Below are 27,849 nucleotides of genomic sequence, written 5' to 3' on the forward strand. Positions count from 1 at the left end.
CTTTAATTATTTGATACATTAATTTATTAGTTCTTAATTTTGCTGAGTGCTACATGTCAGCTGTTTTCTGATGATAACAGTGGACAAGTAAAGCATTGCGCCAATTAAAATCCCACTCACAGAAAAGCATCCATTATATCTCAGACAGGAATTGTGATATAAGAATCTGCCTGTTAGTGTCATTTTTTTTTACTTTAATAAAAAAATAGATAATAACAGGTAATATTTTTAAAGGGCAGATAAAGCAGACGGGATAAAAAACATTTGCAAATCTCTATCATGTTCCTTTTGTATGAATATAAAGCTGCTGAAGTTCTGATTGGTAAGATTAGAAGGAGGTACAATACATGCATTGCTGTTTCTAATTGTCAGAATATTCCACAGAATATTCCACATCTTGTGGAATCACATATGACACTTAAGACAATATTGCATAGTCCTTTTTTAAACTTTGCAGTTTATAAACCTTTTTATAGCTAATGTCAGCAAACTCCCTTGGAAACAGTAATAACTCTGCTATTGCATTTATCTAATCAACAGTGCAAACTAGTAAATAGAGCAGGAATTCACAGGACTTGCATCATTCCCTCCTTTTGTTAGCAAAGGCAACTCTTGACTTTCCTTGGCATCAGTTTCTCTATTGTTCACTGGCAATAACAACTCTTACTTTGAAAAGCATTGAGAGACCTACAGGGCAGAGTTTTTATCCCTGTTCTAGAGCTAACTCAACAAAAGCACTCTGAATCATTTCACCCACATTCAAAATAATAAATCAGTGTAGATTCGGAAAGAAGATCTCCTGATTTGCAGCATTGTTACTTTAACAAAAAAAGCCCCATCCCTCATTTCATACATTTTGTAAGAACTATGTAAGTGTTTTACCTTTGCCTTTACATTGTAACTAACGTTCACATAAATTCTGCACGTTCATCTCCTCAGAGATTTTACACCATTAACTTTGCTCATTGGTGTTTTGGTTTTCTATAGAACATTATCCTGATATCTTAAACTTTTCTTTTGAAAAATGCATGCAGAGGGAATACATAATGACATGTCAATATAAACTTGGCTTTATGTTTCTTTGTGGTCACTGTAACATAGCTGGTTAAGTCACACTTCCATATGTGTGGCTCCCTTTTTTTAGTTACATATCTGTCCCATTTTAATATCTTTGATATTTATCACAGTGCAATTAAAGAGTGCTAACGTTTCCACTACAAATGCTGTTTTATATAGTTTAGAAGTTGACCATAACATACATTTCCAGTAGATTTTTTTTACTAATTGTTCAATATGTCCCATGCAATTGGTCTTAGGGCAAAGTAGTGAGAAGAAAGTTTGAAACATTCATATTCTTTTAGATCACAAATAACTTTAAAATAGCACTGATTATTAATAGAAGCCATCAACACATTCTGTCACTCTCTTTTTCCGCTTGCCTAAAAATTTTAGGAAAATAATTATTAGAATAATTCTAATGCCCTAAATCATTAGGAAATATTTTCAGTTGTGATTATCTTGCCTGGTTTTGCTGACAAATAAAGTAGTAAGTGTGTGGGACTAGTTCACGGATTCTGAAAGTCTTCAATGTAATGTTCATTGGAAGAATAGCATGAAGAGAAACTTTTTTCTCTGTAAACAAAGAGAAGCTATTTGCATTCTTTTGTGTCCATTACATTATTACAAGTCAAACACCCTAGCAGTCAAGGATTCTTTCAACATTTTATTTCATTCATAATCATGTATTTGAATTGCTGACCTTTGCATGATCCTGCTTTGGTTTGTTTTCCAGGCTTTCTCCCATCTTTTTGTGCTCTGTAAAAGCAATACTTGTTGCAGGTCTGTTTAATAGTTCTTGGGAAGTTTGAAGTAATCACTTGTCATACATGAAGCAGAAAGTGCTGCTGTTCAGGCCAGGCCATCCTGGTAGCTTTTTGGATAGAACTGGACTGCCTGGCCATAGGTGTCTAGTGCCACTGCTAAGGAGCAATGGCAGATGGAGGTTCCACAAAGTGTCATGAAGCCAGGAGCAAGAGAGGAGTGTGGGGGGAAGAGGAGTAGGGGACAGCAGGACAGGGAGTTTCCCCAGTACACAGTCCCTCCTGCAGCACCCAAACCAGGGGAGCGGAGCAGCTCTGGTGGCAGTCACAGGGTCACTCAGAGCCTGCAGGCCGACAAACGAGCCTCCAGTGTTGAGGCAGCTCTGGGCTCACACCAGGAGGTCTAATGTTGCAGGGCCAGGATGGGCAGACCCCACCAGGTCACAGGGGGAAGGACACAGGCAAGGGCCTGAGTCCAAATGCACTCCTAGAGTGGTGGGCAAAGGGTCCTTGGTGGAACCTCAGATGAGGCTTTTCACGGGTCGTGCTCACGGCTTAGGGGCTTCCACATGGCCATGTCCAGCAGTGCACAGCTGCTCTGGCAGGGAAGCTGTGCCTCAGCTGGAGGGTTTGCAACAGCCAGAGCCTGCCAGCACACCAGGGCCCAACAGCTGCCTGACATAGGGGCCATCCTCTGCCAGGCCTCCCACCACCTCCCCCAGAGCTTAAATCTCCCACAGGTCTGAAATGCCCTCTAGCACTGCTAATGGCAGAAGCTGGTCCGATTTAGAGAACTAAATCCCTTCCCCCAACTGTTCATAGGGCATTTTGATGACTTCATCTTCTGTATCTGAGGAGTGTTTGTGCCTAGCCTGTTTTTATTGATAGTGGTTACATTCAAACCCTGACCTTGCTGTTGGCAACAGACAAAAAAAACTCTGTAGTTGCAATTGCTTCTCTTCCTAGTTAAGGAAAGAGAAGACAGATCATGTAAGGATGTTCATTTTTCTCCAGGAAGATAGAAATAATGGCACTGCAGCTTACAGCTTTGTAAGTGGAATATGAATGATAGAGGTATGTAGTCCCTTTTGAGCAAGTAAAGCTGTGTTGTAGCTTATTGCTCTCCTGAGATTAGCTTAAAATATGATAAGGGACATACCAATTCAGTGGTGCTCCTCCAGAAGTAAAGCAATAAAAAGAATAGGAAAATTTTTCCCCCCCACTTTGGGAGTCATCTCTTTTGTAGAAGTATAAAATTGGAACCATCGAAATCAGGAAACTTGAAAGGTTAATCAGTCATTTCCTGAAACCAAGGAAGATTGAAAGGTATTAGCTCAACTATAAATTCTTAGATAACTAAATCTGGATTTGTTTTCATCCATTATAATATGCAATCTTGTGTAGTTTCTACCGAAGCTACTACGGCTTCTCCATCATGCAAGAGTATCGATTCCAAAACCCAGTTCTCCCACTTGTCCTTTTGACAGATTTGATGTATGTCTTCTCATTACTTTTATTAATTTAATCCACGGATTTTAGAGATGAAAAATGAGAAAGCACAGACACAACCTGTGAAAAACAGTGACTTTCTACCTCTGCTACCCTTATACTATAGTTTAAAAAAAAATTATTCTGTAGAGGATTTTGCACTTTCAGTAGTGAAACATAATCAATTAAGCTTACCCATGTGGATGCCAGGATAAATTGGTACCCATTTACAGGAGAGAGGAATTACCATTCATTCTCTGGCTGTGTGCTGGCCAGAACTGAATCATAGCTGCATCTTCATGTAGAAACTCTGAAGACTTCACCTGCGATGTGATTAGAACTGGCTTAGCTTTGAAGTGAGGGTTTTGCAGAAAGAACAGAAATTACACATAGGCAAACAATCTAAATAATCTACTGGAAATTTTCAGTGGACACAGTATCTCCATTACCCCCTATTGATTTACTCTCTGATAACTTAATAAAATAGGTTTGATAAAAAAATTGTCATTTCAATTGTGCCTCTACCAGGCATTTCTAAGACAAGTCAAGATGGAGATGTCTGCCTTTAGAAACTACTCTCACTTGGTCAATGTTTGTTTCCTTGTATTGCTGGCAATATAATTAATCACAACATTGTTTCAACTTTGCACTAGAGATCTTTGTATTAATGGTTGTCATTTTATGACCATAATTTTGACACACTAAGAAACGCTTTAGGCTTGTACTTGTCTACAGTGATTTATTTTTTTCTTGAGTATGTGCTTTGGTAGATAAGTGCAAACTAGTTTTCTTTTCATGCTATCAAAGCATCTACCTTGTCTTGATTTGACAGTATCTGAAGATAGTTTTACTCCTACAGCAAATGTTGAATTAGTGTCACTTCCATACAAAGAAATTATTAGGAATATCTCATTTAAAAGAGCAATAGCTGTTTTTCATATCAGGTGTGTATGCGGATTAAAACCACCGAAGAAGTCTGGTCAACACTGACGTGTGTGCATGGTAGCAAAACATTGTAAAGCCATTTGGCAATAATATAAATAGTAACAATAAATTAAATACTAATAATAATCTAACAGTACTTCTAATTGGAAGACAGGCAGGGGAAGAAATGTCAGTGACAAAACCTTCAACTCATTTATTACCCACTGGATATTCAAATGAATACAATACTTAAGTTATAAAAACTTGAGGTTTTGCCATATGCTGTGCAACACTAACTGTAACAGCCAGAGCTGTAACCTTTCAGAAGAAAGGTTAAACTACTTAAAAATTTTCCCCATCCCCTTATATCCTCTTCCCTAATATCTGCTTTATATGGGTGAAATCTCATGAGTCAGTGAAGCTCCACATAGAGATCTTCAGCACATAACAAGTATGGTATTTTTAGGATTGTTTCCAAATAATGGAGATACTTTATTGTTGCTAACTCTGGCAATTTAAAAATATTTTGATTGTAGTCATTTATGTTCAACTGGAATATGCAACTGGATACAAGTGGAAACAATTTTACACCTTTGCATTTGAATGAGACTAAGCGTTTTGCATTTCCCAATTCCATTACTGTCTATTTGACAAATTGTAGGGAAAATATTACTTATACTTTCCCAGTGGCAGAGGTTTTCTTGTGCACGTTTGCTAAATGCATGTGTAGATGTTCATAGTCTTATTAGGCATACACAAGCTTCTTCATTCAGTGCAATTTCTTTTATATTCTGTGATTGTTTTTACCATTTATTGATTAAATAATCACTTTTTTAGAGAATAATGCATGCTAGTTACAGACTCTTCATAGTATTCATAGGAACTAATTCTGTATTTGACAAGAAATCGCTTGTGCTTGGCCTGAATTTACTGAACTTATTTATGTAGTGAGATGAAACCTCCTAATCTTTTCATGACATTTCAATGTGCTGTTCACAGCTCTCTATATATAGACAACCACTGCGTGTATTGAAGCTACCTATGAACATCATTACTGAAAACATGGGTTTCACTGTGCTTGGGTTTTTACTCACTTATGCAGACAGAATATTCTGTTAGCGTGCATGCTGAAAATTTCCTCACACGGGAATTCAAGTAACATTCCTTACTCAGGAAGTACCAAGGAAACAAATGCATTAGAGAAAGAAACAGCCAAAAATAATTTCTTCAGCCACAAGACCTGCACACTCTCAAAGTTATGAATAATGGGTGGAATCCAAGGTCAAAAAATTCTTGTGACTTCAGTGGTGCCAGTCACACAAACCACTGACAAACAGTGTGGAAAATTCACTGCAGCACAAGTAGGGTCAAAGCCTGCCATCGAGTGCTTTAGAAAAGACAAAAATGCTGTATAATATATTCAGAGCTGTCAACCCACCAACTTGTCCAGGGATGATAATACTCATGATCTGGGAAACAAAAAGGAGAAAAGTAAAGGAATGATTTTAAAAAAAGAAAGGAAGAGAGAAGGCTGTAACAAATGATGCCACAAAAAGAGCACACGGAAGAAAAATAGTGATGGAAGATAACATAGAAAACATTGCTTGAAATTAAAGTCTTCAGAATTCAAGAAAGGAAGCAAGGACCTCTAATAAAAAGTTATCTTTCTGTGATTTTTTCATTAATAATCTTTATAGTGTGCCCACAAACAATAAAATATCATCATAAATGCAAATTTTGATGCAGAAAATAACCACCACCTATCCCAGCTCAAAAAAGTTGTGCTTTTGAATATGTGCTTTTTTTTTTTAAGTCAGAAGCCTGTCCCACAGATGCTACTGTAGGCAAGCTGTACAAAAATAAAGGTAGCACAAAGAAACGTACAAAATGTATTTTCTCTGTGCTTGGATGGCTTTTGGGAAAGACAGGAGTCTAAGCAAAACTGTATTTAAGTTCAGTAGCACATTGTTTTTCTGTCTGAGCAGTAGCAGACCAAAATCCTTGTGCATGTGCTCTGAAGCTGCCCAGACACAGTGCTCAGAAAGACCATTAAGCCAACAGCACAATCCTGTGCCTGAGGTGCCCCTCCGGACCAAAGAGAACAATGCTTTGCAGTTGTGCTTCCCTCTCTGTATTGCTGCTTCAGAACTAAAAATCAGCCACAGTTGTCTAAACTCCTTGCTTTCAAGAAGCTGCAAAGGTATTAAAGCTGAGTTTTGGAGAGACTCAGAAATTTTCATGTATTATTCAGATTTGAACGTTTAAGAGGAAAGTAGACATTTGTCAAAGAGTCTTACTCTCAATATTTCATTAAATACCAATATAAATTCTATGAAATACTAGCACATCATTTACTCCTTGAACCACTTGAGGAGGCTCAAAGACTGGTATTTTCCTCTTGTCTTCCCTTTTTATTCCATTTCCAAAAGTATCAACTAATTTCAGGGGTTTCTTGAGTGGGAAGGGGGAGGGGGAGGTAGTCCCAAGGACAGAAAAGCTTCAAGTAGCCATCCAAATGGCCATCCATTTCCACGTGCTTTTTTTCTGTCTCTTTTATGTAGTGTTTTAAGGATCCCATAATCAGACAATAGTTAGATTGTAAATTGATGAATTGTGAAAATAACTTAAAACCTATTTCCTTTATTTTGCTTTAAATATTTCACTTCCCACAGTAGCACACAGCTGGAGACTGTGCTCAGAAATATCCCCCAAAAAGGCCTGCAAATCTCTCCAAATAGATATCTCTGTTCTGGTTTGTAAGTGATCAGTTTGATGTTCTATCTTCTAATTAACAAAGGCCTGTCAGCAATCTCACAGCTAGTTCAGGCACACAGGTCTTAATAGTGATGTGTGATGACTTCAGAATTAGGTCTTTTATTTGCATGACTTTTCTGTGTTTCATTCTTTGATCAGAACTTGATACCTGATGCTGTTCAGATGAGTTCAAACTCATTTTCATTACTTGTGATGGTGAAGATAAGACAGAGCTCGTTCAACACTTCTCTGCAGTGGAGGCAACATTTCACTGCTTAGAGCGTAAGAAGGGGCAGGGTGATGGCAGGCAGGAGAAGTAGAAGGGGTACAACAGGCAGAAAAGCCCTGGATTGCCAGGCTGGCTGCTGCTGCTGCTGCTGCTGCTTGGGGAAACAAAAAAGCCAATGGCCAGGCACATGCTGGCACATGCCACCAGCCCTACCTGTGCCCACCAGCCCTACCTGTGCCCACCAGCCCTACCTGTGCCCACCATCACCAGCTGCAGCCACTCCCCTTGGCCTTCAGCACAGAGCAAGGGGCAGCAAGATCCTGACCCTTCCTGCCCTGCTCAGCAGCTCCTGGGTCACTGCCTTCTCTGGGTAAAGCCTAGAGCTTCTTGTGAAATTAAATGTTTTATAACATGTATTTTAGAAAAATACTGTGTTAAGATTAGAAACATTGTTAATTTTCATAACAACAACTAATATACTTGCCTTGCTTTGGACTTGGCAGGATGCCGACTACTTTTAAAGCATAAATTTTGTTTCAACTTCCAGTGAAAGTACTTCCCTTTGTGCTGCTGATGTTCTACACTCATTATCTGTAGCTAATCCAATTCCTAAACTGAATAAACATAATTAGTTAATATTAAAGTTTTAAAAGTAATCCTGACCATGCTTTCAGGAAGGTAAAAATGGTATTAGAGTTGGTTAAAATAAAATTAAAACAAAATTGGCAAAAAATAAATAATGGGATTTCATAACTTTTTCAGAATTGTTTCATTTAACTTCCAAATCACAATTGGCCATCTACTTGATACATATATGTGCATACATATGTGTGTGCAAGAGAGATACAAGCACAAAATTAAGAAAAAGAAAGCCTTGACAATACAAGATTAACAGTTCCAGAATTTTCAGCTACACAGTAGTTTGCTGAGAACAATAAAATCTACCTGTTTTACCTTAATGTGTTTCTGTGGGCAAACACTTAATACTTGGGAAAATTTGGATAAATTATTCCAGGCAAAAAATGTGAAACATCTCATTTGCTGTTTAAGTGGGATTTAATGAACTATTGAATCCCACTCAGTGAAGGCAAACAATGGTCTACATTGATGGGACAGATATTTCACCATTTTCATTGCCTGAACTGTAGGAAGCATCCCAGCAATAAGTAGTCTAGAACATGTAGATTCAGTAGCTGTACCATCAGATAAAGTACTTTGATTTTGCATATTGAGACAGCTAAATATATACAATATGAATAATAAAGTCAACATCAAAGATACAGTCTCAGTTATAAGAGTTGCAATATAAATATTGACTTTTCAAAGACATTTCATTTTTTCTGCCTGTTAGTGTTAAATTTTCTGGGTTGTTAATCTCATCACATTTATTAGGTGATGACCTACTGTTTCTTATACATAAGAGAAACACTACTTTTTGTAATGCATACATAGAACATTAAGATTAAAATTCAGATATAGGGTCATCATCAACGTGTTGTTTGTTGTACCTTAATATTCCAAGTTTTCCATTACAATTCACAAACTGGACAATAATGTAAAATCCATAGCTCTTAGTAAAAATCTTTGATTGCTAGAGGAATCACTAAAAGAAATAATGATTTAACTGTTCTCTCTCAATTGCATCTACAGGTTTCTAACACACTGCATTATTATTTGTCCCACTTGGATGCAGAACATGAGAAAGCATTTGTCAGAGAGTCCTTCTAGAGTGAGAAAATTATTTTTCTGAAAGCAAGCCAGGACAGATAAGATTACCAGTGAGGTTACTGGTGCACTAAAATGGTACAGATTTATGTAGAATTGCATCACTTAAGAACTTGGACTATTTCAATTGTAATTCTTGTGATATTTGGGTTGCTTTTGAAAATAAGTGAATTAATATTTGTAAAATTGTACTTTTTTGTAGCAATAAACAGTAACGTTTAAAGTAAAATTAACAATATTTTCCCTATTCTGAATTATTTAGGGTGTTTCCAGGCTAAGGTACACATAAACAGCATATAATGTTGAGTCTCATTCTAAACCAAATAATCTTTTCCCTAAATCTCTGAGTTAAAATTTTTACTGTTACATTCTACCTAGATAGATTCAAGGTGTTTTCTAAAACTGCCTCTCCTATGGAAGGCAGAGCTTAATCCAGCACATATTCCAGTGATAACATCTGGGAAAAAACACAGATTGATACATTTAATTAGTATGTTTCTCATACCTCTGCATTTTTACCCATGAAATACTTCAATTAAGTAATACAAAGTAAAGTTGTCAATTTGTCAAATAGTATAACATTATGCAGGCTGTATTATTTTCTCTTAACTCTTTTTTCAAATCTCATCTCTGAAGGTATCAGGCTACAATATCTAAGATAGCTTTAAGATGCCATGAACCAAAGTAGCAAATCTAATTAAGATGAAATATTTGATCTATAATGGAAATAACATTATCTTTTTTCCCAGATGTGTACTCCTTATAACCCCCATCCAATAGCATGCTGAATTTCCTGCCTGTGCTTGCCTTATCTTTTTTGCATAATTTTTTCAGATCATTAATACATGCAGTTCTTGGTTATAAAACCTTGCCTTCTCATGCAGATCGTTTTACTTTAGCAAAGCCATATTGCATTTGTAACCACTGGTCATGGTTTCCAAAAGCTCTAGATACATTTCCCCTTTCAAATAATAACACACCCACCTACAGTTTCAGTTCAGTAATAACTATAAAGATGCAGATATTGGTACAAGGAATGTATTAGTATTCATATTATTTTGTTATTAATCATTCGTATAAAATAATTAATATCATAGTCAGTGGTCTTAAGTGGCCGAGATAGTTCTCCAAGACTACAGCCTTAAAAAATAAAGGATGAAAAAATATCAAATAAAATAAAAATTGAAGTGTTTGAAAAAATGTTTATATGTCACAGGACGAGGAGGGAGGTAGAGCTTTAATTCTGGTTTTAGTGCAGTTTCACCTGTAGATGAACTTACATTTATTCTGCTTTTCTTTCCCTCCCTCCCCTGCTATCTTGCAGCAAACGTATGTGACAATGAACTACTGCATTGCCAGAACGGCGGGACGTGCATCAACAACGTGCGGTGCCAGTGTCCTCCGGCTTACACTGGCATTTTGTGCGAGAAGTTGAAGTGTGAGAGGGATCCAGGAGGCTGCGGCCAGAACTCGGGCCAGGGGGCAGTGGCACACAGGCCTCTCGTACTGCTGACTGCTCTTCTGGCAGCAGCAGGACTCTGCACGTGGTAGGCTCCATGTGCTGGATGGTATCACACTCAGACTGCTTCAAATGAACGTGCCACACGAAAACAGGACAACACTCAAGCGTTTGCTACTGAAATCTAAAAAGGAAAAAGGAGAGAAAAAATAACCACATACACACTAAGAAGGCCTAACTGAACTAAGCCATATCAATCAGTTATGGACAGGGCTCTGAGTCAAGACTGTTCACCTCTGACTCGAGACACGTTGGCAGCTGCCTGTTCTGTCAAATCAATCAGTGCTGGCTGCAAAGCTTACACAGGACTGAAACGGCTTTGACGGCCCCCAGAATGGGAAGAGAATTCAAACAACATTTGCTACTCCTATATGGTGCGCTACTGTACCTCTGCCCGGTGTGTGGACCGACCAAATAAAGGCATTCTTTGCTGTCAGTGCATTGTGGGTATAAGGAAATCTGTAAAAGCTGCCATATTGGCCTGCTTCAGTCCCCAAATCCTTCCCAACCTGTGCTTTAGTGAACGTTGCTCTGTAACCCTTGTTGGTTGAAAGATTTCTTTGTCTGATGTTAGTGATGCACATGTGTAACAACCCCCTCAATAAAACTCAAGCCAGTCATATCCTTGTATACCTTAGAAGCACTGCATCAGTAAGATGCTGTGTTCACCTACTGTACAAGAGTGGCTATAGGACAAAAAGTGTATTTATCCTTTTGTATTCAAATGAAGTTATTTTTCTTGAAATAATGTACAATGTAGATTTTTTGTATTATTGCCTATTTGTGTTACCAGACAATTTATTAATGTATTTAATTCTAATCAGATAAGAGAAAACTATTACTTTTTATTTAGTCCTTTTCTTTTTCCTTTCATTTAATTGTGCAGAGATTTCTCTGTATGGGCAACGTGCTGGCATCAAAGAATATCAGTTTACATATATAACAAGTGTAATAAGATTCCACCAAAGGACATTATAAATGTTTTCTTGTTGCTTTAACACTGGAAGATTTCAAAGAATAAAAATTCCTGCATAAACAGTTCCAGGATGACGCATTGCTATTTCTTAAGGCCTTTTTAGAAAACAAAAAACAAACAAAATATTTATGATTTTACCACCTAGTGTGGAAGAAACCCAGATTCAAAAGTGGAAATTACATCATAACAATCTAACCTGGCTTTATTGTTACTACTGTCATACTCTTGCAAGCAACCTTAAATGTAAAGGACATAATTTACTTGAGGAAGCTTTCATCAAATCCTAAGACTGAAAAAGGTATGAAAACTTGAATAGCTCTCATCTTTGTTCTCTCAATTAATCACAGACATTATTCCAACACCAAATTACAAGGTATCATAGAAGCTAGTCTTTAATTCACACTATTTTTGCGGATTATGGCAATAATGAAGTGGATATAACCACAGCTTATATTGTTTCTCCAAAAGCTTCATTAAAATGATATGTTTATATATGTAGTAGTCTGCTTAAGAAACTGCAAAAGCAGCAGCAATCACAAAAAAGCCAAGATTTAACTTTTAATAAAGTAAAATTCAATATTTAGAAGGAATGTCAAAATATACAGCAGTGAATAGGTAAAAAGTGCTGCTCCAGCAAATAAAGTTTTTTTCAAGTATTGCCCAGGGTGTAATAAATTCTCGTTTCTGCCTTTTATTAGGCCAATTACTGAGTGTGACAGAAAAGGATAGCAAGAACAGAGAGGCAAGCCAAAACCACAGCAGTGTTTCAAAGACCTGGGAAAAAAAAATAAAATCAAAAGGTAGCAAGACTGTGTGAATTCATTTCCTGCCAATTTTCATCATAATGTTTATAAATATTTTACCAACATAATAGCCTAGTGAAGAAAACAATTAATGGGCAAAAGAAAAAGTCTGGAAAGAAATACATTCTACCTGACTGCCTCTTCCAAATGGTGAACAGCCCAGAATTGAGAACACTCCCTTCTCAGATAACCTTTCTGTGAGGAAGCAAGTTTTGCAGGACAGTATCCAGCCTCCAGAAGTGGGTAGGGAAACCAGGTCTTCCTTTCTAGGAAGAAATAGAATTCTAAAAGAATCCTATGAAGAGGCTGATGACAACAAGCCGGTGCTTCTTCAGGCTGTTGACTTGATCATGTAGAATGTTTGCTGTTCACTCTGCCACTCTCTTTTATGGACTACATAAGATAAGGCACAGATAAATTAAGTGCTTGGCTGGATGCCAGTCATGGCCTACATGAGATTACAGGTATATTTTAGAAGTATGTTCTCGACAATAAACAGAAAATTATATTGAGCAGACTCAATGAGGAATATAAATGCTAATACAGGTGGCATACAGAGTCAGAGATTACCTATAATTAAGTGGATTTTTGATATTAAAATGTGGAATTTAAGTTTTTTTAAAGCTTTTTAGCACAGACCAATTCAGGTTGTGTAATTATTGGAAAAGATGTGCTTTAATTGTCATTATAAACTCAAGGCTTTGTGAAAGTGCTAAGCAAGCATGTTATGCATATTTGGTTAGAAGGGATTCTGCCAGCAGTGCTGAAGTATAATGAATGTAAGGTCACAATCAATTCAGCTGCATTCCAATTTCATATACTTATGATCTTCTAAACCAGGGCAGAGTATATGGCTTTCCACGTATTTAGCTGCCATTTCATGCATTTTATCCTCCCTCACCTATTAATAAATTACAGTTTTATACAGGAGTATATTCAGTGGCAAGTCTTCTTATCAATCACCCTTTTCTTCAGCTTCATTATTTTTTCCTCTGAACTCCACAGAACTTCACTAATTGAGAATTTTGAGTAACAGTTTCTGCTACTGTATTCCAGGTATATTTCTAAAATTATGTGTGCATCTCTGAAAGAGGAGATTTACATCACTCAGCATGGCTTTATCTGCTTTTTTAAATTTAATTCAGTATAAAATGAAGGTAGAACTTGTTCCCCATTTCAGAAGCTGTGAAGAAAAACAGATTTATTTTCCTGAATATACAGTAGGATCTCTTCATGATAACATGTAGTCTCAGTGTCTGTTTTTTCACCTGAAAATATAGACCCCTTCCAACATATTTAGGTTTCTTAGAGTGGGTATCCTCTCCTGTAAAATAACAATACATTCATGATATTGAAAAAGGGCAAAACAATCACTAACCTAGGATTTTGGTTCTGTATCAAAATGCAGCAAGATTCCTAATGTGGAATTATCATTTTCTGACTGATATTTCTTTCCTAGAAGGTTTAGCATCCAAGAACTGATCAGGCTTCACACTGCTTAGTTGTCCAGATTATAGCTCAGAGTACAGCGACCTTAAAATTAGCATTCATCATTAGATTGATCCAGTCATATCAGTTCCAGTTGCTTTGCTAAATCAGTCAGTCCTTGTCAGCTTGCAATTCCTGTGTTTCTAACTAGAGAATTGGTTCTGATCCAGGATCCACACACGTTTAACATCTGAAAATGGGGCATCTTACGCTAAGGTGCTGCTCCCTGACAAGGTAGCTAGCCATCTTTCTCACTTAATTCACGCTAGCCATCTTTCTCACAGGGAAGTTAAGAGAGAGGCATCTGTCTTAGTGCTACCTAGTTGTTTCAAAAACAAACTACCCAAATGGAAAAAAAAATCTAGTCAGATGCAAATTGACCCCAGATATTGCCATCAAACAATAATTGATCATGACTGAGCCACTGAGAAGTTATTTCCTGTAGTGAACAGAAAAAAAAAATAATGCGCAAAAGACTTCTCAAATTCAGAAAGAGTTCTTCTGCTTACATATAATTTTGTACATCTTGCTCGTAACTCCAAGATGCCAGAGGGATTTGTTATAACCTCATTGGGATTCTAGGTTTATTAAACCATTGAATTAACTAGATTCATCCATGCATGCGGTTTATTCACCTGTGAGAAATGTGAGTAATATTTTTCATGGAATATGCAAGACCAGATTTTCAGGCAACCTTCAGCCTAGCCTTCATGTTTGTCCTTGCAAATGCAAAGTTACAGATGCAAATATTAAGACATAATCAGTTCATTCCCAAGAAAAACTGTAAGTTTAATTATTTATGGATGCAAATATTTATCCAATAAAATGCAGATCAAGTATTATAAATCAGAAATTTTATATTAACCATCTTAATACTTTTCCCACCCTCATACAGTATCAGAAAGAAGAGGATGTAAGTATATGCAAAACAAGCAAGTGGAACAGCAGCATTTTGCACCATATGGTGCATTTCATTTAATGAAATCAAAGTTCATCACCAGTGCAGTATGTTCACCGAGGCACCATTTTTGCCACCATATGCAATAAATAAAATTCCAGTACAAAGCATATGTTTCCCTTTATTGTTTTTCTGGCCATCATTATCTATACAGACACAAACATATAGACAATGAAATCCTGCTTGAGACATTTTACAGTCTCAAAGAGTACAGAGAAGACTAATGTTATGCAATCTAGACCTAACCAGATTTAAAGGCTTCAGGCTTGAATTCCTGCACACATTGCTAGCTAATACTCATCTCTGAGTAGGACCGGGATAAAGATCACACCGTGGAAGTTCACTGAATCAGAGTTCCACAGCGCTCACAGAACCAGCGACAGCCTGCTTACAGAAAGCACCACAGGATGGCGTTTGCCCTGCATCTGTCAGCAGGGGCAACCACGTCTCACCCGGGGACACACCCAGGCATCGCCCCTCCGTCAAAACCTTTGCATCTGTGTTTACAGATGCGCACATTCCACTTACGGTTGGTAAGACACCTGCTATTTACACGATGCTGCCCGATGGAGTTGCTGTACACATGGTCAAGCCTACTATTGTCACTGGAAGTGCACTTTTTGTACTAGAAACAAGCCACTGTTGAGAAACTGGAGTAACAACAGTGTATTCTGGGAAAAGAAGGTCAGAGGTAGGTTTTGGGGCTATGCTTGTTTGTTTTGAGAAAATGAGACTGGTTTTGGATGAGTATTTTCTGTTTATCACATAATGTAATTTTCACTTGATTACTCTGTGCAGGTATTTGTGACATCCGAGAACAAATAACTAGTAAGTTAATTCTAACATTTACACATCTTAACATGACCTCTCACAAATTATATCAGTTCAATCCTATATACTGGCAGCCTTTACAGTTCAAGGCTCATGGCAGAGCACTCTTCAAAAAAAAAGTAGTATTGAGGGCATTGAAATGCATGAAATGGACTTGAGAATTCCTATATCTAAGTGTAAAAACTAGAATATATATATATATATATATACACACCCCAGCGCTGAAGCCAAAATCTCCCTAAACTGGAAGCCTCAGAATTCTAAATAGAAACTGCCCGATTCTTAAAAGTATTGTAAAGATCAGTAAAAATCTAAAAAAGAAGGAAAAATTCACTGAATTCTGATTCAGCTCCATTGCAAGAATGGATTTTTTTTTTAAATCATTTTTTCTGGTTGGGATATCACTTGTTTTGAGTTTAATGCATTCTCTGCATTCAGAAGTGCAACACCACTCCACATAATTAGCAAAAACACATCACAAGATGCAGATCATTCAGGCCCTTACTCTTGACATCTTGTGCAACACATATTCTAAGTTCCCTGATTTTAAGGTGGCCTTGATCTAGCTGATGCTTTCACAACTCTCAGTGGCTGTATTCAGTGTTAGCTAAACATGTAAATGAAAACATTTCAAGCCTTGTACATCTACAGGGAATGTGGTTAGCTTTGCACCTGCAAATAATTGTAGATGCAAAATTACTGACTGCTGCCTTTATTAGTTGTTTGCAATTGACAGTACCAAGAAATCTCCTTCAAAGGCTTGGGTCTCTGAGACTGAATTCTGTAAACACACTGAATGAAAAAATGTATTTGCTTACTCTAAGTAAAATACACGGCAAAGTCATTCTTACAAGATTCTTGTGACCTTCAAAGTCAAACCACTTCCATTTATCACGACTGAGATACTTCAAAAACCCTCAAAGACGAGACAATAGGGCTAGACTGTTATTCTCTACAGCCTATAAGTATTCAGATACTTCAGATATCTTTTAATAGAGATGAAGAAACTGTGACCCAGAGAGGTAAATGGAGTTGCCTGAACAACCCAAAAAACCAAAGGCAAGGAACAAGTTCAACATGCTCAAGCTCCACAGCACGTTGAATATGAATAAAGTGTTACACTACAAGAATATCAAAAAACTTTTTAGTAGTTATGGTTATAATTGCCATTATGTATAGCATTACTATACATATAATATAATATTATTACGCATAACCTATATTACTAATTAGAGAATACTACTTCACATCTCCTCATTTTATAATGAATTTGTCCTCACAAGTGACAGGCAGGACAAACAGATGTATCCTAAATAGTGTACCCCTTGCCTGAACAGGTCACTATTCTTACTTAACTTCATTCTTTCTTCACTTTATTAAGGGTTATGAGCACCAAGGTCATAAAGAAGATAGTATTTGTATACTGGCATTTTAATGAGAATTAATAGCATATAGTGGATGATAAATTAAAGATGGCAATCATGTTTTTAACTATTATGATATCTCATAAATTATTTCCTACAGCTTAATATTAGTCATTTTAATGGTTGAAGAATTTAATGTGTTTACAAAAATGGACCAATAAATTTAGACCTCAAGTACTAAAATAACTTAGTTTATTGTTTACTTTTTGCTACTTTTACTGACCTTATGCATAATAACTCTATTACATTCTTCCTGCAAAACAGGCCTGCTAAATACATGCCCACCTCAAAGCTGGCATATATGCCAAAAACCAATAAGCTAAAACAGTACCAATCACATTTGTAAGTTGAGATTTGCTCATCCAATAGAGCTTAAAATCATTCACAGAAAATTAAATTCAAATATTAAAACGAAGTCTTCAGCTGCACAGTGTAGAAACTAAAGGTTCCTAAAGACACAGACCAGCAAGATCAAGATGAAGTAGAACTAAAAATTTTGTTCTCACTATCAATCAGACACAAATTTTACCTCAGTCCTAAACAGAAGTGTATGTGACACATATTGGAATCCAAAGGGAAATAAAGCAAAACGGGAAAAAAATCCACTTTTATCAAGACTTACAATATTTGGGGAAAACCCAACATTGAGAGAGTGAAAAGAAAGAGAAAATAAGCTGTCCCCAGGCTAAAAATACACTAGGATCTCGGGGGAAAAGCCAGTCTAGATATTACATACATTCTCATAAATCTGTAGGCACAGAATTTGGCATTGTAATCTCTGATTTGGAAATTGCAGGACTTGAGCCCTGCACAGATAAGACAATCTTCACTTGAGGATTTCACCTCCTGCTCACTACCTGCTGGAAGAGCCTGGGCCTGTCAGCAGCAGCTCTGCTTTGACCTTGGCTCCAGCTGTGTACTCCACAGCACTAGCCTGGCCATCCAGGTGTGCATGAAGCAGATGCTTCTCAACACATCACAGACTTTCCTCAGGCCAAAGTAGAGCAAGTGCAGTGCAGGAAAAACTTGTTTGCCAAGACCTGCATAATGTCAGCAGTTACATCTGCTCTTCACCACACACCTCCAAAATCATTACATGTAATTCTTATGAGGACACAGAAATGTGTTCAGAAAACAATATTTTCCCTCCAGGCCTTCTATTGGCATCTGCAGTCACCATGTTCCACAAGGGACTGAACTATGCCCTGGATGGCTACACTGACTCTTCAATGCATGTCTTGTTAACAGCTCTTACCCCTAATTAGTTTTGCTTGTTAGGATGGGAGAACTGGCATGTAGAACACTCTGGTAGTTCCATTTATTATACTGCTTTCTTTTGCTATACTACAGCTTGCTTTCTTCCCTCGTGTCAGAGTTTTTTCTATGCCCTCATAAATTATATTTATTACTTGCTCTAGAGATCTCCCACAGGCAAAAAGTAGGTGGATTGGTACCTATGAATTAGTCTTGGCAGTGCTCTTTTGCCTCCCCAGATCTGGTATAGAGTCACAACTACTTTTACAATTCTGTTGTTGAGTAGGATGTAAGGAACGATGACTAAACTATGTAGATTTAGCAGTGAACAATTTTCTGACAGCCTTCTCTTTTACTGACAATACGCAGTGTCAGAGTATGTCCCAGACTGTACTGAGGTTGGCCTCACGACACTTCTGCAAAGCAGGCAAGCATGCTATTTCTATTTTATTCATGGGGACTGAAGCTTGAAGATGTTGAGAGACTTACCAAGTCAATTACAGAAAGTGCGATTAATTCTGACACCTCATCCACAGCAATAAGTACTGAGACCTACAGTTCTCTACTCCAAATTACATAAATCTGAAGTTAAATAGTCTTCCATCTGCATGTATTTGCCACTCACTTACTTCAGATTATCTCATCCAAGTCTACTGTACATTACATCTCCCAAAACATTGGAGTTTCAATGTTGTGATACTTAAATCACACATGTAATTCTGCTGGTTTGGGTTTTTCTCTCTGGCACCTCAGTTCAAGGCTAGAAGGAAACCACAACTACTGTTTTTGAAGGGATGTTATACATGAGACAAAATAACTGGAAGCATTTTAATGCTCTGACAAATTAAAAGACATGCACACAGAAAAAAAAATAGAGCATTAAAATTCTCTTCCAAAATAAAGAGATTGTTATGGAGTTTTTTCCCCCCCTCCTTGTCTGATTTTCTCTTAACTGAATAATTAAAGTTCACATAATAATAATATTATGACTTTATAAATTAATATATAACATTTTATGGCTTGAAATACCTATAGCTTAGGCATTTAATTTCTTCTATAAATGCCTAGATAGTGATACAATTAGGTTTTGATACATAGATATTTCTGCTTACTGGAAATCTGGTAGCAAAAAGACTCTACATTTTGAATGGGCTCATAAATATATATTGAATTTAATTTTTTAATATACAAAATCCATTTTGCTATTGTTTAGTTGGTTTGCTGGCTGCTTGAGAGAAACATTTCCTTTAAATATTTTTGGTTTGTACAACTAATTAGTCCATAAATCAGTACATTGTAATATGGCAGAGATTACCCTCAAGCCAACAGAGAACGACTGAATGTACTTACTTTCTTCATAATTCAGCTATCTCCAATGTCTCTGTATTTTCTTCTAATGCTTTCAAACATTGTCTTGCCACTTTTTTCTCTCTTCTGTTTTTCAAATATTTAAACCAGTTTAACCAATAAGCATACTTTTTATTAAACACCAGATTTTTCCTGTGTTTTAAACCAAGTGCAGTGGGCTGACAAAGCACATAAATAAACAATAACCAGATAAGCATAGAGTAATCAGTTTGACTCTGTAGTAGGAATTCTTACATGCTTTTCATTTTCACATTATTAGGGCCATTTACTGATATTAAAAATGTGCCAACTCTCAAGCAAAAAATGTCTCTAAGGGGGTAGACAAAAAACAGCAAATGTATAATTCCTGTAACAGATGTCAAAGACTAAATTAGAAGTCGGTTCAGAATGGCAACCATATTTTAAAAGAAGTGTAAGCAACTGCTGAACTTAGAGTATGTACTTTAATAACACCAAAGTCCCCGTTAGTGTATTTTTGTCTTCCTAATCTATATGCCAATTTTATTTTCCTTCAATGGCTTAAAATGGCTAAGAAAAGGTAGGATTGCTCTGAGGCAGCCTCACTTGGGAGCTGTATGCTCTTGGTCATCCAGCCCTCTGCAACTTTAAAAAACAAAACACAAAAAACAAAGAAACAAACAAATGAAAACAGGCATGGCTTTGTCATTATTTCTGCAGACTTAAGTTTCTGAGTGGTAACTCCTGTGTGGCAATTAGTCAGCAGTCTTAGATCAGCTGCTAATGGAGATCTGCACACTGAAAACTAAAAGCTATCAGTGTTTTTTTTCTTCCCAGCTGTCAATCTTAGAAAAGGAAGCCAAGGGGAAGTGGAATGAATATGAGCTAGCCTTGCACATCTCAAAACCAGGCCTCAGAGAAGGAGCAAATAGACTTAAAAAACAGTATGAGAAAACACAGAACTTCAATGTAAATGGTGCTTCTATCCTGTTGATAATCAGGATTCATTCTCCAAGGACTGACCAGTTTTGCATTTGTTAACAACCTGCTCCAGAATCCACTAAATGCAAAGGAAAGCCTCACCTTGATTTCCACAAAACAGACTCAGGTTTTAAATTAGATTGAAAAATAATTTCAGGAAAGAAAAAAGTAATCCCTTAGGCATTATCTCTCTGATCCTACTATAATCTGCAGCATTTGTACAGTTGCATGTACTATTTATTGTGCATTATTCTATTGCAGCACTTAAATTATTCTCATTTGAATGTTTCCACAGACCCAGCAGTTCTGGTGACAAATGTCTTAATTTTAGAAGCTGGTCTGTATGGTAGGCACCACTTCTATCCAACAGAGAAAGGAACTCCCTAGCTGAAGCTGTTTTCACCAACAATTTGTTTGCCAGCAGCATGTTTTCCAGTTTAATCTGTGTTAACATTTTGTTCAGAGTTATCCTAACTGGCACGTATTCTATCTGATAAACATCTCCTCTTTTCCCTCATGGAAGCATTATTTATTTATGACATTATTGTTACAGACAACTAAACAGCCAAGAGGGAAACACATTTGCTTTTCTACAAATACCTGCACATGCTGTTAAACCTGCATCATTTTTCTTATAGAAACATTTAAAACTTGGTAAAAGGCTTCCTAGCATGTCTTTGGTGTCCACTGAGAACAAGGAACAGAGACAGACACATGCAGCAGTACAAAATCAGCAAGGGTTCAGGAGAACACAAGGAAAATAATGATATTTCAGGTTGTCAGGTTGATATACGAAACCTTCTCCTTTCTGGCCCAATTTGCCATGACTCCATGACTAAGTGAACTAAATGGACCTGAGATAAAATTACTCAAATCAAGAGCTGCTTTTGTTCATGTTCTCTGTATCTTGCTTGCTACTGTATTATTAGGAAACCAGTACCCAGACATACACACTGTGAGCCAACACCAAATGATCTGTGTTGGAGGTCACAGTGTCCCCCAAGCTGCTTCACTACTGACACTAAATGAAGACTGAGGAAATAGTATAAATCAAAATTACGAAAGTGCTTGAGAAGCAAGAGTCTCAAATTCCCCTCTCACTTCACCAGTTGGTACCACATGTAAATCCTCAGTAACAAAAACACATATTCATTTACGAAAGAACTCAAAGACCTACATCCATTTCATAAATTACACTGAAAGTTGTAATGAGTCATCAATTTGAGTCACTACTCTGTATCAGATTGGGACTGACCCTCTCCCACATCTTTAAAATTCCTATTCCATCCAGAGTGTGTACTTTTACCAGCATAGGAAGATTTGAGTGTGTCTCCCTTTAGTTTTTTCACCGTTCTTCCTGTATGATCTGTGTCTCGAAGCTTCTTTGCCACATAGATGTCTTCAAACTATGTGACACAGTTCAAGATATAGCACATATCCTCAATTACTTTTAACTGACATATCCTTGAATCTTGTCACACTGGGCTAGGAAAGCTAGTCTCTGCGAAAATGCTCAAGTTAAAGGAGCAAAATGACAAAACCTGGAAGAAATGGCATGCATAGACTTTTGACAAGCAGGACAAAGGCAATCTTTCAAGAGGAACTTAACTGTAGGTGCATTATGTAAATATACACACTTACATGCACTGGAATTATGTAGCTGGATATACATACGTGCTCATGTGCTTATAGTATTTGCTAAACAAAGATCTTAAAGGGCTTTCCAAATATTTCTGTTCTGCTACACAGGAAAGTATTTGCACACTATGTGAACATAACACAGGTAATAACTGTGTTTAGGTAACTACCCGCCTCCTCATTTGCAAATTACTTTCCCAGTTAAATCAACCTTATCCTCAGTACTTTTTTACAGCTTAAGGATGTTTTTCTGCCCATTATCTGCTTCTTAGTATAGAAGATTTAGAGACCGTCGAGTCTCTAATCAATAAAACAGAATCTGTTTTATTGATACGGTCCTTTGCAGCAGAAAAAAGCAATGTACCTTGGAAATATTAAATATAAGAGTCATCAAATACTCTTTTCCACCAAAAATGACAGCTGCAGCACATAAAGGCATGATGGCACAAGTGCAAGATGAAATTTTGTGCAAAATCTGAGTGTATACCCACAGTCTGTGACATTTTTATGAACCAATGTCTCTGTCAGTCTGTACCTGTGCCTTGACCAGTTACCCGTATTAATTAAAACACAGAAAGAAAGGGGTGCTCATCTGTGCAACCAAATCTGCCCCTCTCAGAGGCTGAGCCTGTACAGTACAGAGAAGCCACTGCATCCATCCCCTGTCAACCAGGGACCTCAGAGATCACACCAGCAGCCCAGGGCAAGGGGAAGGGAGGTAGAGAGAGCAAACACACGGATAGAGGGCTAGTGGAAAAGTCAGTAATGTGGACAGAAGAAATTATGGTTATTAGCAAGTCAAAGGGGGAAACAGATACACTTTTTAAAAACATCACAAGTAACATTCACAAAAGTAGACAATTTTTAGTTTAGCCCCTAATTAAAATTTTTTGCTGCAAACCATTGCTCCCAAGAGCAGGTCAGGTCCTGATTAGTGAGTCCTGCCTGCTTAATGTTTCTCTGCTAAATTAAAAGAGCAATGGACCCGGTCTTACAAAAACTCAAAAACAACAACGCCAAAACAAACAATCAGCCACCTGCCCTCTGCCCCTGCACAATCTAGAAAAACAGATCTTGTCTTTAACACACCTTAGAACGTTCTAAACTTCTTAGAACAGTGCTGAGCAAGTGGGGGGTAGAACCATATGATGGTTGCATTTTCAGACTCATTATTCATATACCTCCACTCCCAGCTGATGTCACTGGGGCCATTGACTTAAAACAACAGGGCAAACTCCAAATCCTTGCATTCAGCGACAGAACTCGGCACTGTGCAGACTTTCTTCCTAATCACGTCTCAGCACAAAACAAGAAGGGCTGAGAGTTTTAAATAATTCTAAGTAAAGTGGGTACCAAGGTCTTTGGGCTTTAGAAAGAACCGATTTTCTGGCTTCTTTCTTTAGCTGCCTTTAAAAATCCAAGGTTTAATCACTACCATCATCATCATTTTTACTCCTATATATACAGACACGCAGATTCACGCACGGTACTCTAAGCCCCAGCACTGCTCCTCAGCCTGACATCTTGTGGCTACGAGGAACATAACACTCTGCTGAACCAAACACCCGAATACCACCCAGACATGCATAAGCATAGTAATGTCTGTATAATTTAGGCAAATACAAAATGGCTCTTGAGCAGTGCAACACAAATTTCATTTAATTAAATGTGATGTGGTGTCAGCATCATGTTCTCACAAGACAAACTGGCAAAGAATTGTAAAGTCAAACCACAGCTAATGCAGAGCTTTGGTTGGCTTTTGTAGTTCACTACAGCAGATGATATATTGCTCAAAACTATAAAACTATCTAATCTGAAATAAGAATTTCCAGGGTATTTCTATATTGTTAAATATTACTTTGATTTTTTGCCACAGGAACAAACCACTCCTGCTGCAAGAGCAGAACATGAGTGCAGCAGACAACATGAGGAAATAAGTGTCTAACAGAGTGGTTTTGCCTATATACACAGGCACAGCATGGGTACATGGCTGGCAGAGGGGAAAAGGGAAACACTCATTCTATGGAGAGTAACTGCTTTTTCTTTTCCTAAAAATGTTGGTCTATTGATTCATTTTCAAGAAAAATATCTTGAAACTCAAGGGAAGAAAAAGATTCTTCCTTTTAGGAGGATTTGCTGCACTGCCTGAAGAGGTTTGAAACTCACCTCCTGTTCTCCTTTACTGGCATAGAGAACAACAATCAACAACAAATAATTTGTGCATTTGATTGGTTTCCACACCAGATGTTCACACATATATTCACATCTCCCCAACTCTTTCTCCAGCCAAGAGTGTGTGCAGCTGGTACTTCTGTAGTCAACACCAAAGCTATTTAACAGAGTTATTAGCAGGGGGGTTTACATTATGGATCCCACCACTCTTCTCTAGGGGTCTGCTTCTGTTTCCATTGCAGTTAAGGTATCACTGCACTCATTATCTTCAGAGAGAGCCAGAAAACATTGCTGGAAATTTTTTTTCTACTCTGTTACAAACCTGCACTTTCACCTCTTCCAGCCTACAATTTCCACTTCATCTCCTTGCTGGTACTGTAAGGCTGTGCAGGTGCTCACTGACCAGCTCTGAGTTTTCACTCTTTGTGAAACAGATTCCAGTGACAAACAATTTTAAGAAGAACCACAACAAATAAGAACTTCTGCTTGTTTGTTAATTAAGCTTTAATGATCATAGATTTCAAGACATGGCAACTACAAAGTTGCATCTCATTAATGTACCACTGACTGAATAAACCTAAAAGGGGGACATGAGTGTTCCCAAATGAAAACAACAGTCACAGGTTCAGGAAAACTCCCCGAGGGCAAGGACTGGTTGGAAAGCCAGCCCCCCAGCTTTCAAATGGCCTCATTACAATAAATTACAGCTTCTGTTCATTAAAAAAAATAAAAGGTTCTTACTTAATACTGACAAAAAAGCTGCCACAGCCTTTGAGTTCTGGGGTTTGTTTTAACTGCTCTGGTTGCAAGTGAGAGGCTTCTTGTAAGATGCAGAAACAAAAGATTTACTACCCATTCATATCTTATTAAGAAGGAAATTATATGTACTTGCACTTCTAGGAACTCGGTATCTGTGCGAATTTTGCAGCCAGTTTGTCTTCACAACTTGTGTGTCTTGTTGCAGAAGACACATGTGGTATTCCTTCATGAAGGATATGCTTTCTTGATGCAAATTAAAGGTGATCTGAGGTGGAAACATGCTGGTGGAAACATTGCAGTAACAGCTCGGAAGAAATCATCCTGTATACACACAGTGCTGTCCATGGGGATTTTTTGCCACTAGGTTCTCAGTGTGTACATCTGAGGACCAGTCTTTTCCATATGGATGATTACTTGGAAAATAGCGTTAAAGATGAACAAAGGACTCTGGTTATTAGCTGAAAGCTGCTACCCTCCAAAAGGGACATTTTAAATATTTAGATGCCAAGTTAGTTAGATTGCCTTAGATAGCTAAAAGCATAAATAAGGAACACTGCTTTTAGAAGGCAAGTGATTGCAGGAACTGGTCAGTATCATGTGATTTGAGAAGGAGAAATGGTCTGTACATACCCTGAACTCCCTGTAAAGAGACAAGTTATGGTGCTGCACTACACCCGCACAGTAAGCCTGGGTGAGTGCTGACAACAGACTGCCAAAGGACAGCATGGCCTGGACAGGTACTACTAGGAATTAGGAAGGTACATCGGTAAGTACCCAGAGGGGTGTGGGACATGCTTCCTGCAAGCAGCACAGGGAGATGCACAAAAAACTAGCAAATCCAACCCTCTCACTCGGAAAGGCACAAGCTGATAAGCAGAGGATCTCTTCAGAACAGAGAGAGCAGTGGGCATATAAGTCCCCTGAAGCCTTAAAGGGAAGTTATGGTACAACTTGCTCAGGTAATTTTCACATTGTTCATTGCTGGCTTGGACTTAAAGTGTCACAATGTTTAACATTCTCCTGTGGTGACTGGTATTCCAATATAGAAATCTTGTGTAAGACCAGGCAGAAAACAAAAAGGACCCACAAAGTAAAATTATCCATTGTTTGCCTTCTCCTTGTTCAGAGGTAAAGGCGGCAAAAAAGCACATAATTAGAGGCAATTTACAGGGGTAACAATGCCTGTATATTAATCATTGAAAGCAGAATTACAAAACACAGGCATCTGTATTTAGCATGTTTTTTTGAACTTTCCTGAGTTCTGTCACTGACTTCAATGTAGCCACAATTTTATCCAGAAAATGTATTAGGTCAAACTCCATTAGAGAATGGAGGCCTGCCAGATGTTAAGACAGGAGGAACACTGCATACTTCAGTATTAAATAAATAAATAAATACTATTATTTGCCATAATAATTTTTCACTTCATAGGAAAATAAAATACATCTGCATCATACCATTACAGTAGCTTATTCCCCTCCCCCTGCACAGCTGACTGTAACTCCCATTCTTCTTGTTATAACAGAGAAAACACCAGAGCCTCTTTCAGCTGCATTAGTGGAACTGGATTTTCAAAGCTCCAAACACGCAGAAATGATGTGGAATTCCCAAATGCATCCAAAATCTGGCCTCCGGGTCCAGCGACAATAAAACAAAACAAAGGATGTTTTATCATGTTCTAAATCATTCTTGAGAGGTAACAAGTGAAAGCAAGCATAACATAAGCAGGAAGGACAGCAGGGTTGAAAAAAGCAAAGGATATCTTGCACAAGCTGAAATGGTGCAAGAAAACATCATTTGGTCCCTGCCTCCCAGTAATCAGAAAGCTCTGTCATCACAAACGTTTAAGGATACTATATGGCAACAAAATGTTCTCCCTTCCACCCCTCTTCAGCAAGCTTATTTCAGTCAGTTATAATAAACCAACAAAAAAGTCTTCAATAAAACCAGGAGAGAGCAGATGTTAGTTATAGCAAAATCATATCAAAGCCAAACTGAAATTTGATTTGGTTTTGCATGATTAGTTCAGCAGCATTCCCATATAGTGCAAACTACAGGACATGCAAACTCTTACCACTTGACGAAGATATATGTAGACTTGCCCATCCTATGTAACCAAATGTCACCTCTGTAGTTATTAGCAATTGCCCTTAAGCTAATGCATCATATGTCTTTTTGACAAGAGTAATGGCTGGGTTCTGACAAGGAATAATTGCCATTTCAATGGAAAATGTTAAAATATAACTGAAATCAAAGCTGAAATTATTAGTGAAAAATGTAGGAGAGATGACAGGAGTGTGTAACTTCACTGGAATTATCAGTAGTTTGACTGCCATTGCTTTAGTTCTAACAAGCATTCAGTACAGTACAAGCCACAAAAGCAAATGGTAGTTACAGTGCTTTGAGACTTGGAGTGCCGTCAGTGCCCAAGAGCTTCAGTGCTAACCAGAGAACAGCCATGCTCCTAGAGTGTTTCCATTCCCACCAAATCTAATGCTTAATGGCCTAATGCCTCTGTTTTAAACTAATTTTAAACTGTCAAACTATTGCAAACATAAGCTATATACACTGTACCAAAATGAGGAATAAGGCTATGTCCCTCAGGGTCACCTGCTGTGCTCCTCCAGCACATCCTCTTTGGGAAGTAAAGAAGAGGTTTGAACAGTAAGTACTCCAAGTCTCTCCTTCCAAACCTCAGACATTTGCAGTATGCCAGTCTCACTTCCAGTAATTGAAATTAAACTCTCTAAATATTCCAATCAATTACTTTTTGATTTACT

The 27,849-nt window shown here is 37.6% G+C and overlaps 1 protein-coding gene across 10 annotated transcripts in view; it reads left to right on the forward strand.

Moving 5' to 3' along the window:
• Positions 1-13,169, forward strand: part of NTNG1 (netrin G1) — a 151,533-nt gene extending 138,364 nt beyond the window's left edge. For all 10 annotated transcript variants that reach the window (XM_017834261.1, XM_017834269.1, XM_017834260.1 and 7 more), the window contains one exon: positions 10,265-13,169. In XM_017834261.1, the coding sequence (XP_017689750.1) occupies positions 10,265-10,491 (227 nt within the window). In that variant the 3' untranslated portion in view covers positions 10,492-13,169. The remainder of the gene's footprint in view (positions 1-10,264) is intronic.
• Positions 13,170-27,849: the final 14,680 nt, after the last annotated feature.

Source organism: Lepidothrix coronata, unplaced genomic scaffold, assembly GCF_001604755.1.
Source record: "Lepidothrix coronata isolate B3197 unplaced genomic scaffold, Lepidothrix_coronata-1.0 Scaffold231, whole genome shotgun sequence".
Taxonomy (NCBI): domain Eukaryota; kingdom Metazoa; phylum Chordata; class Aves; order Passeriformes; family Pipridae; genus Lepidothrix; species Lepidothrix coronata.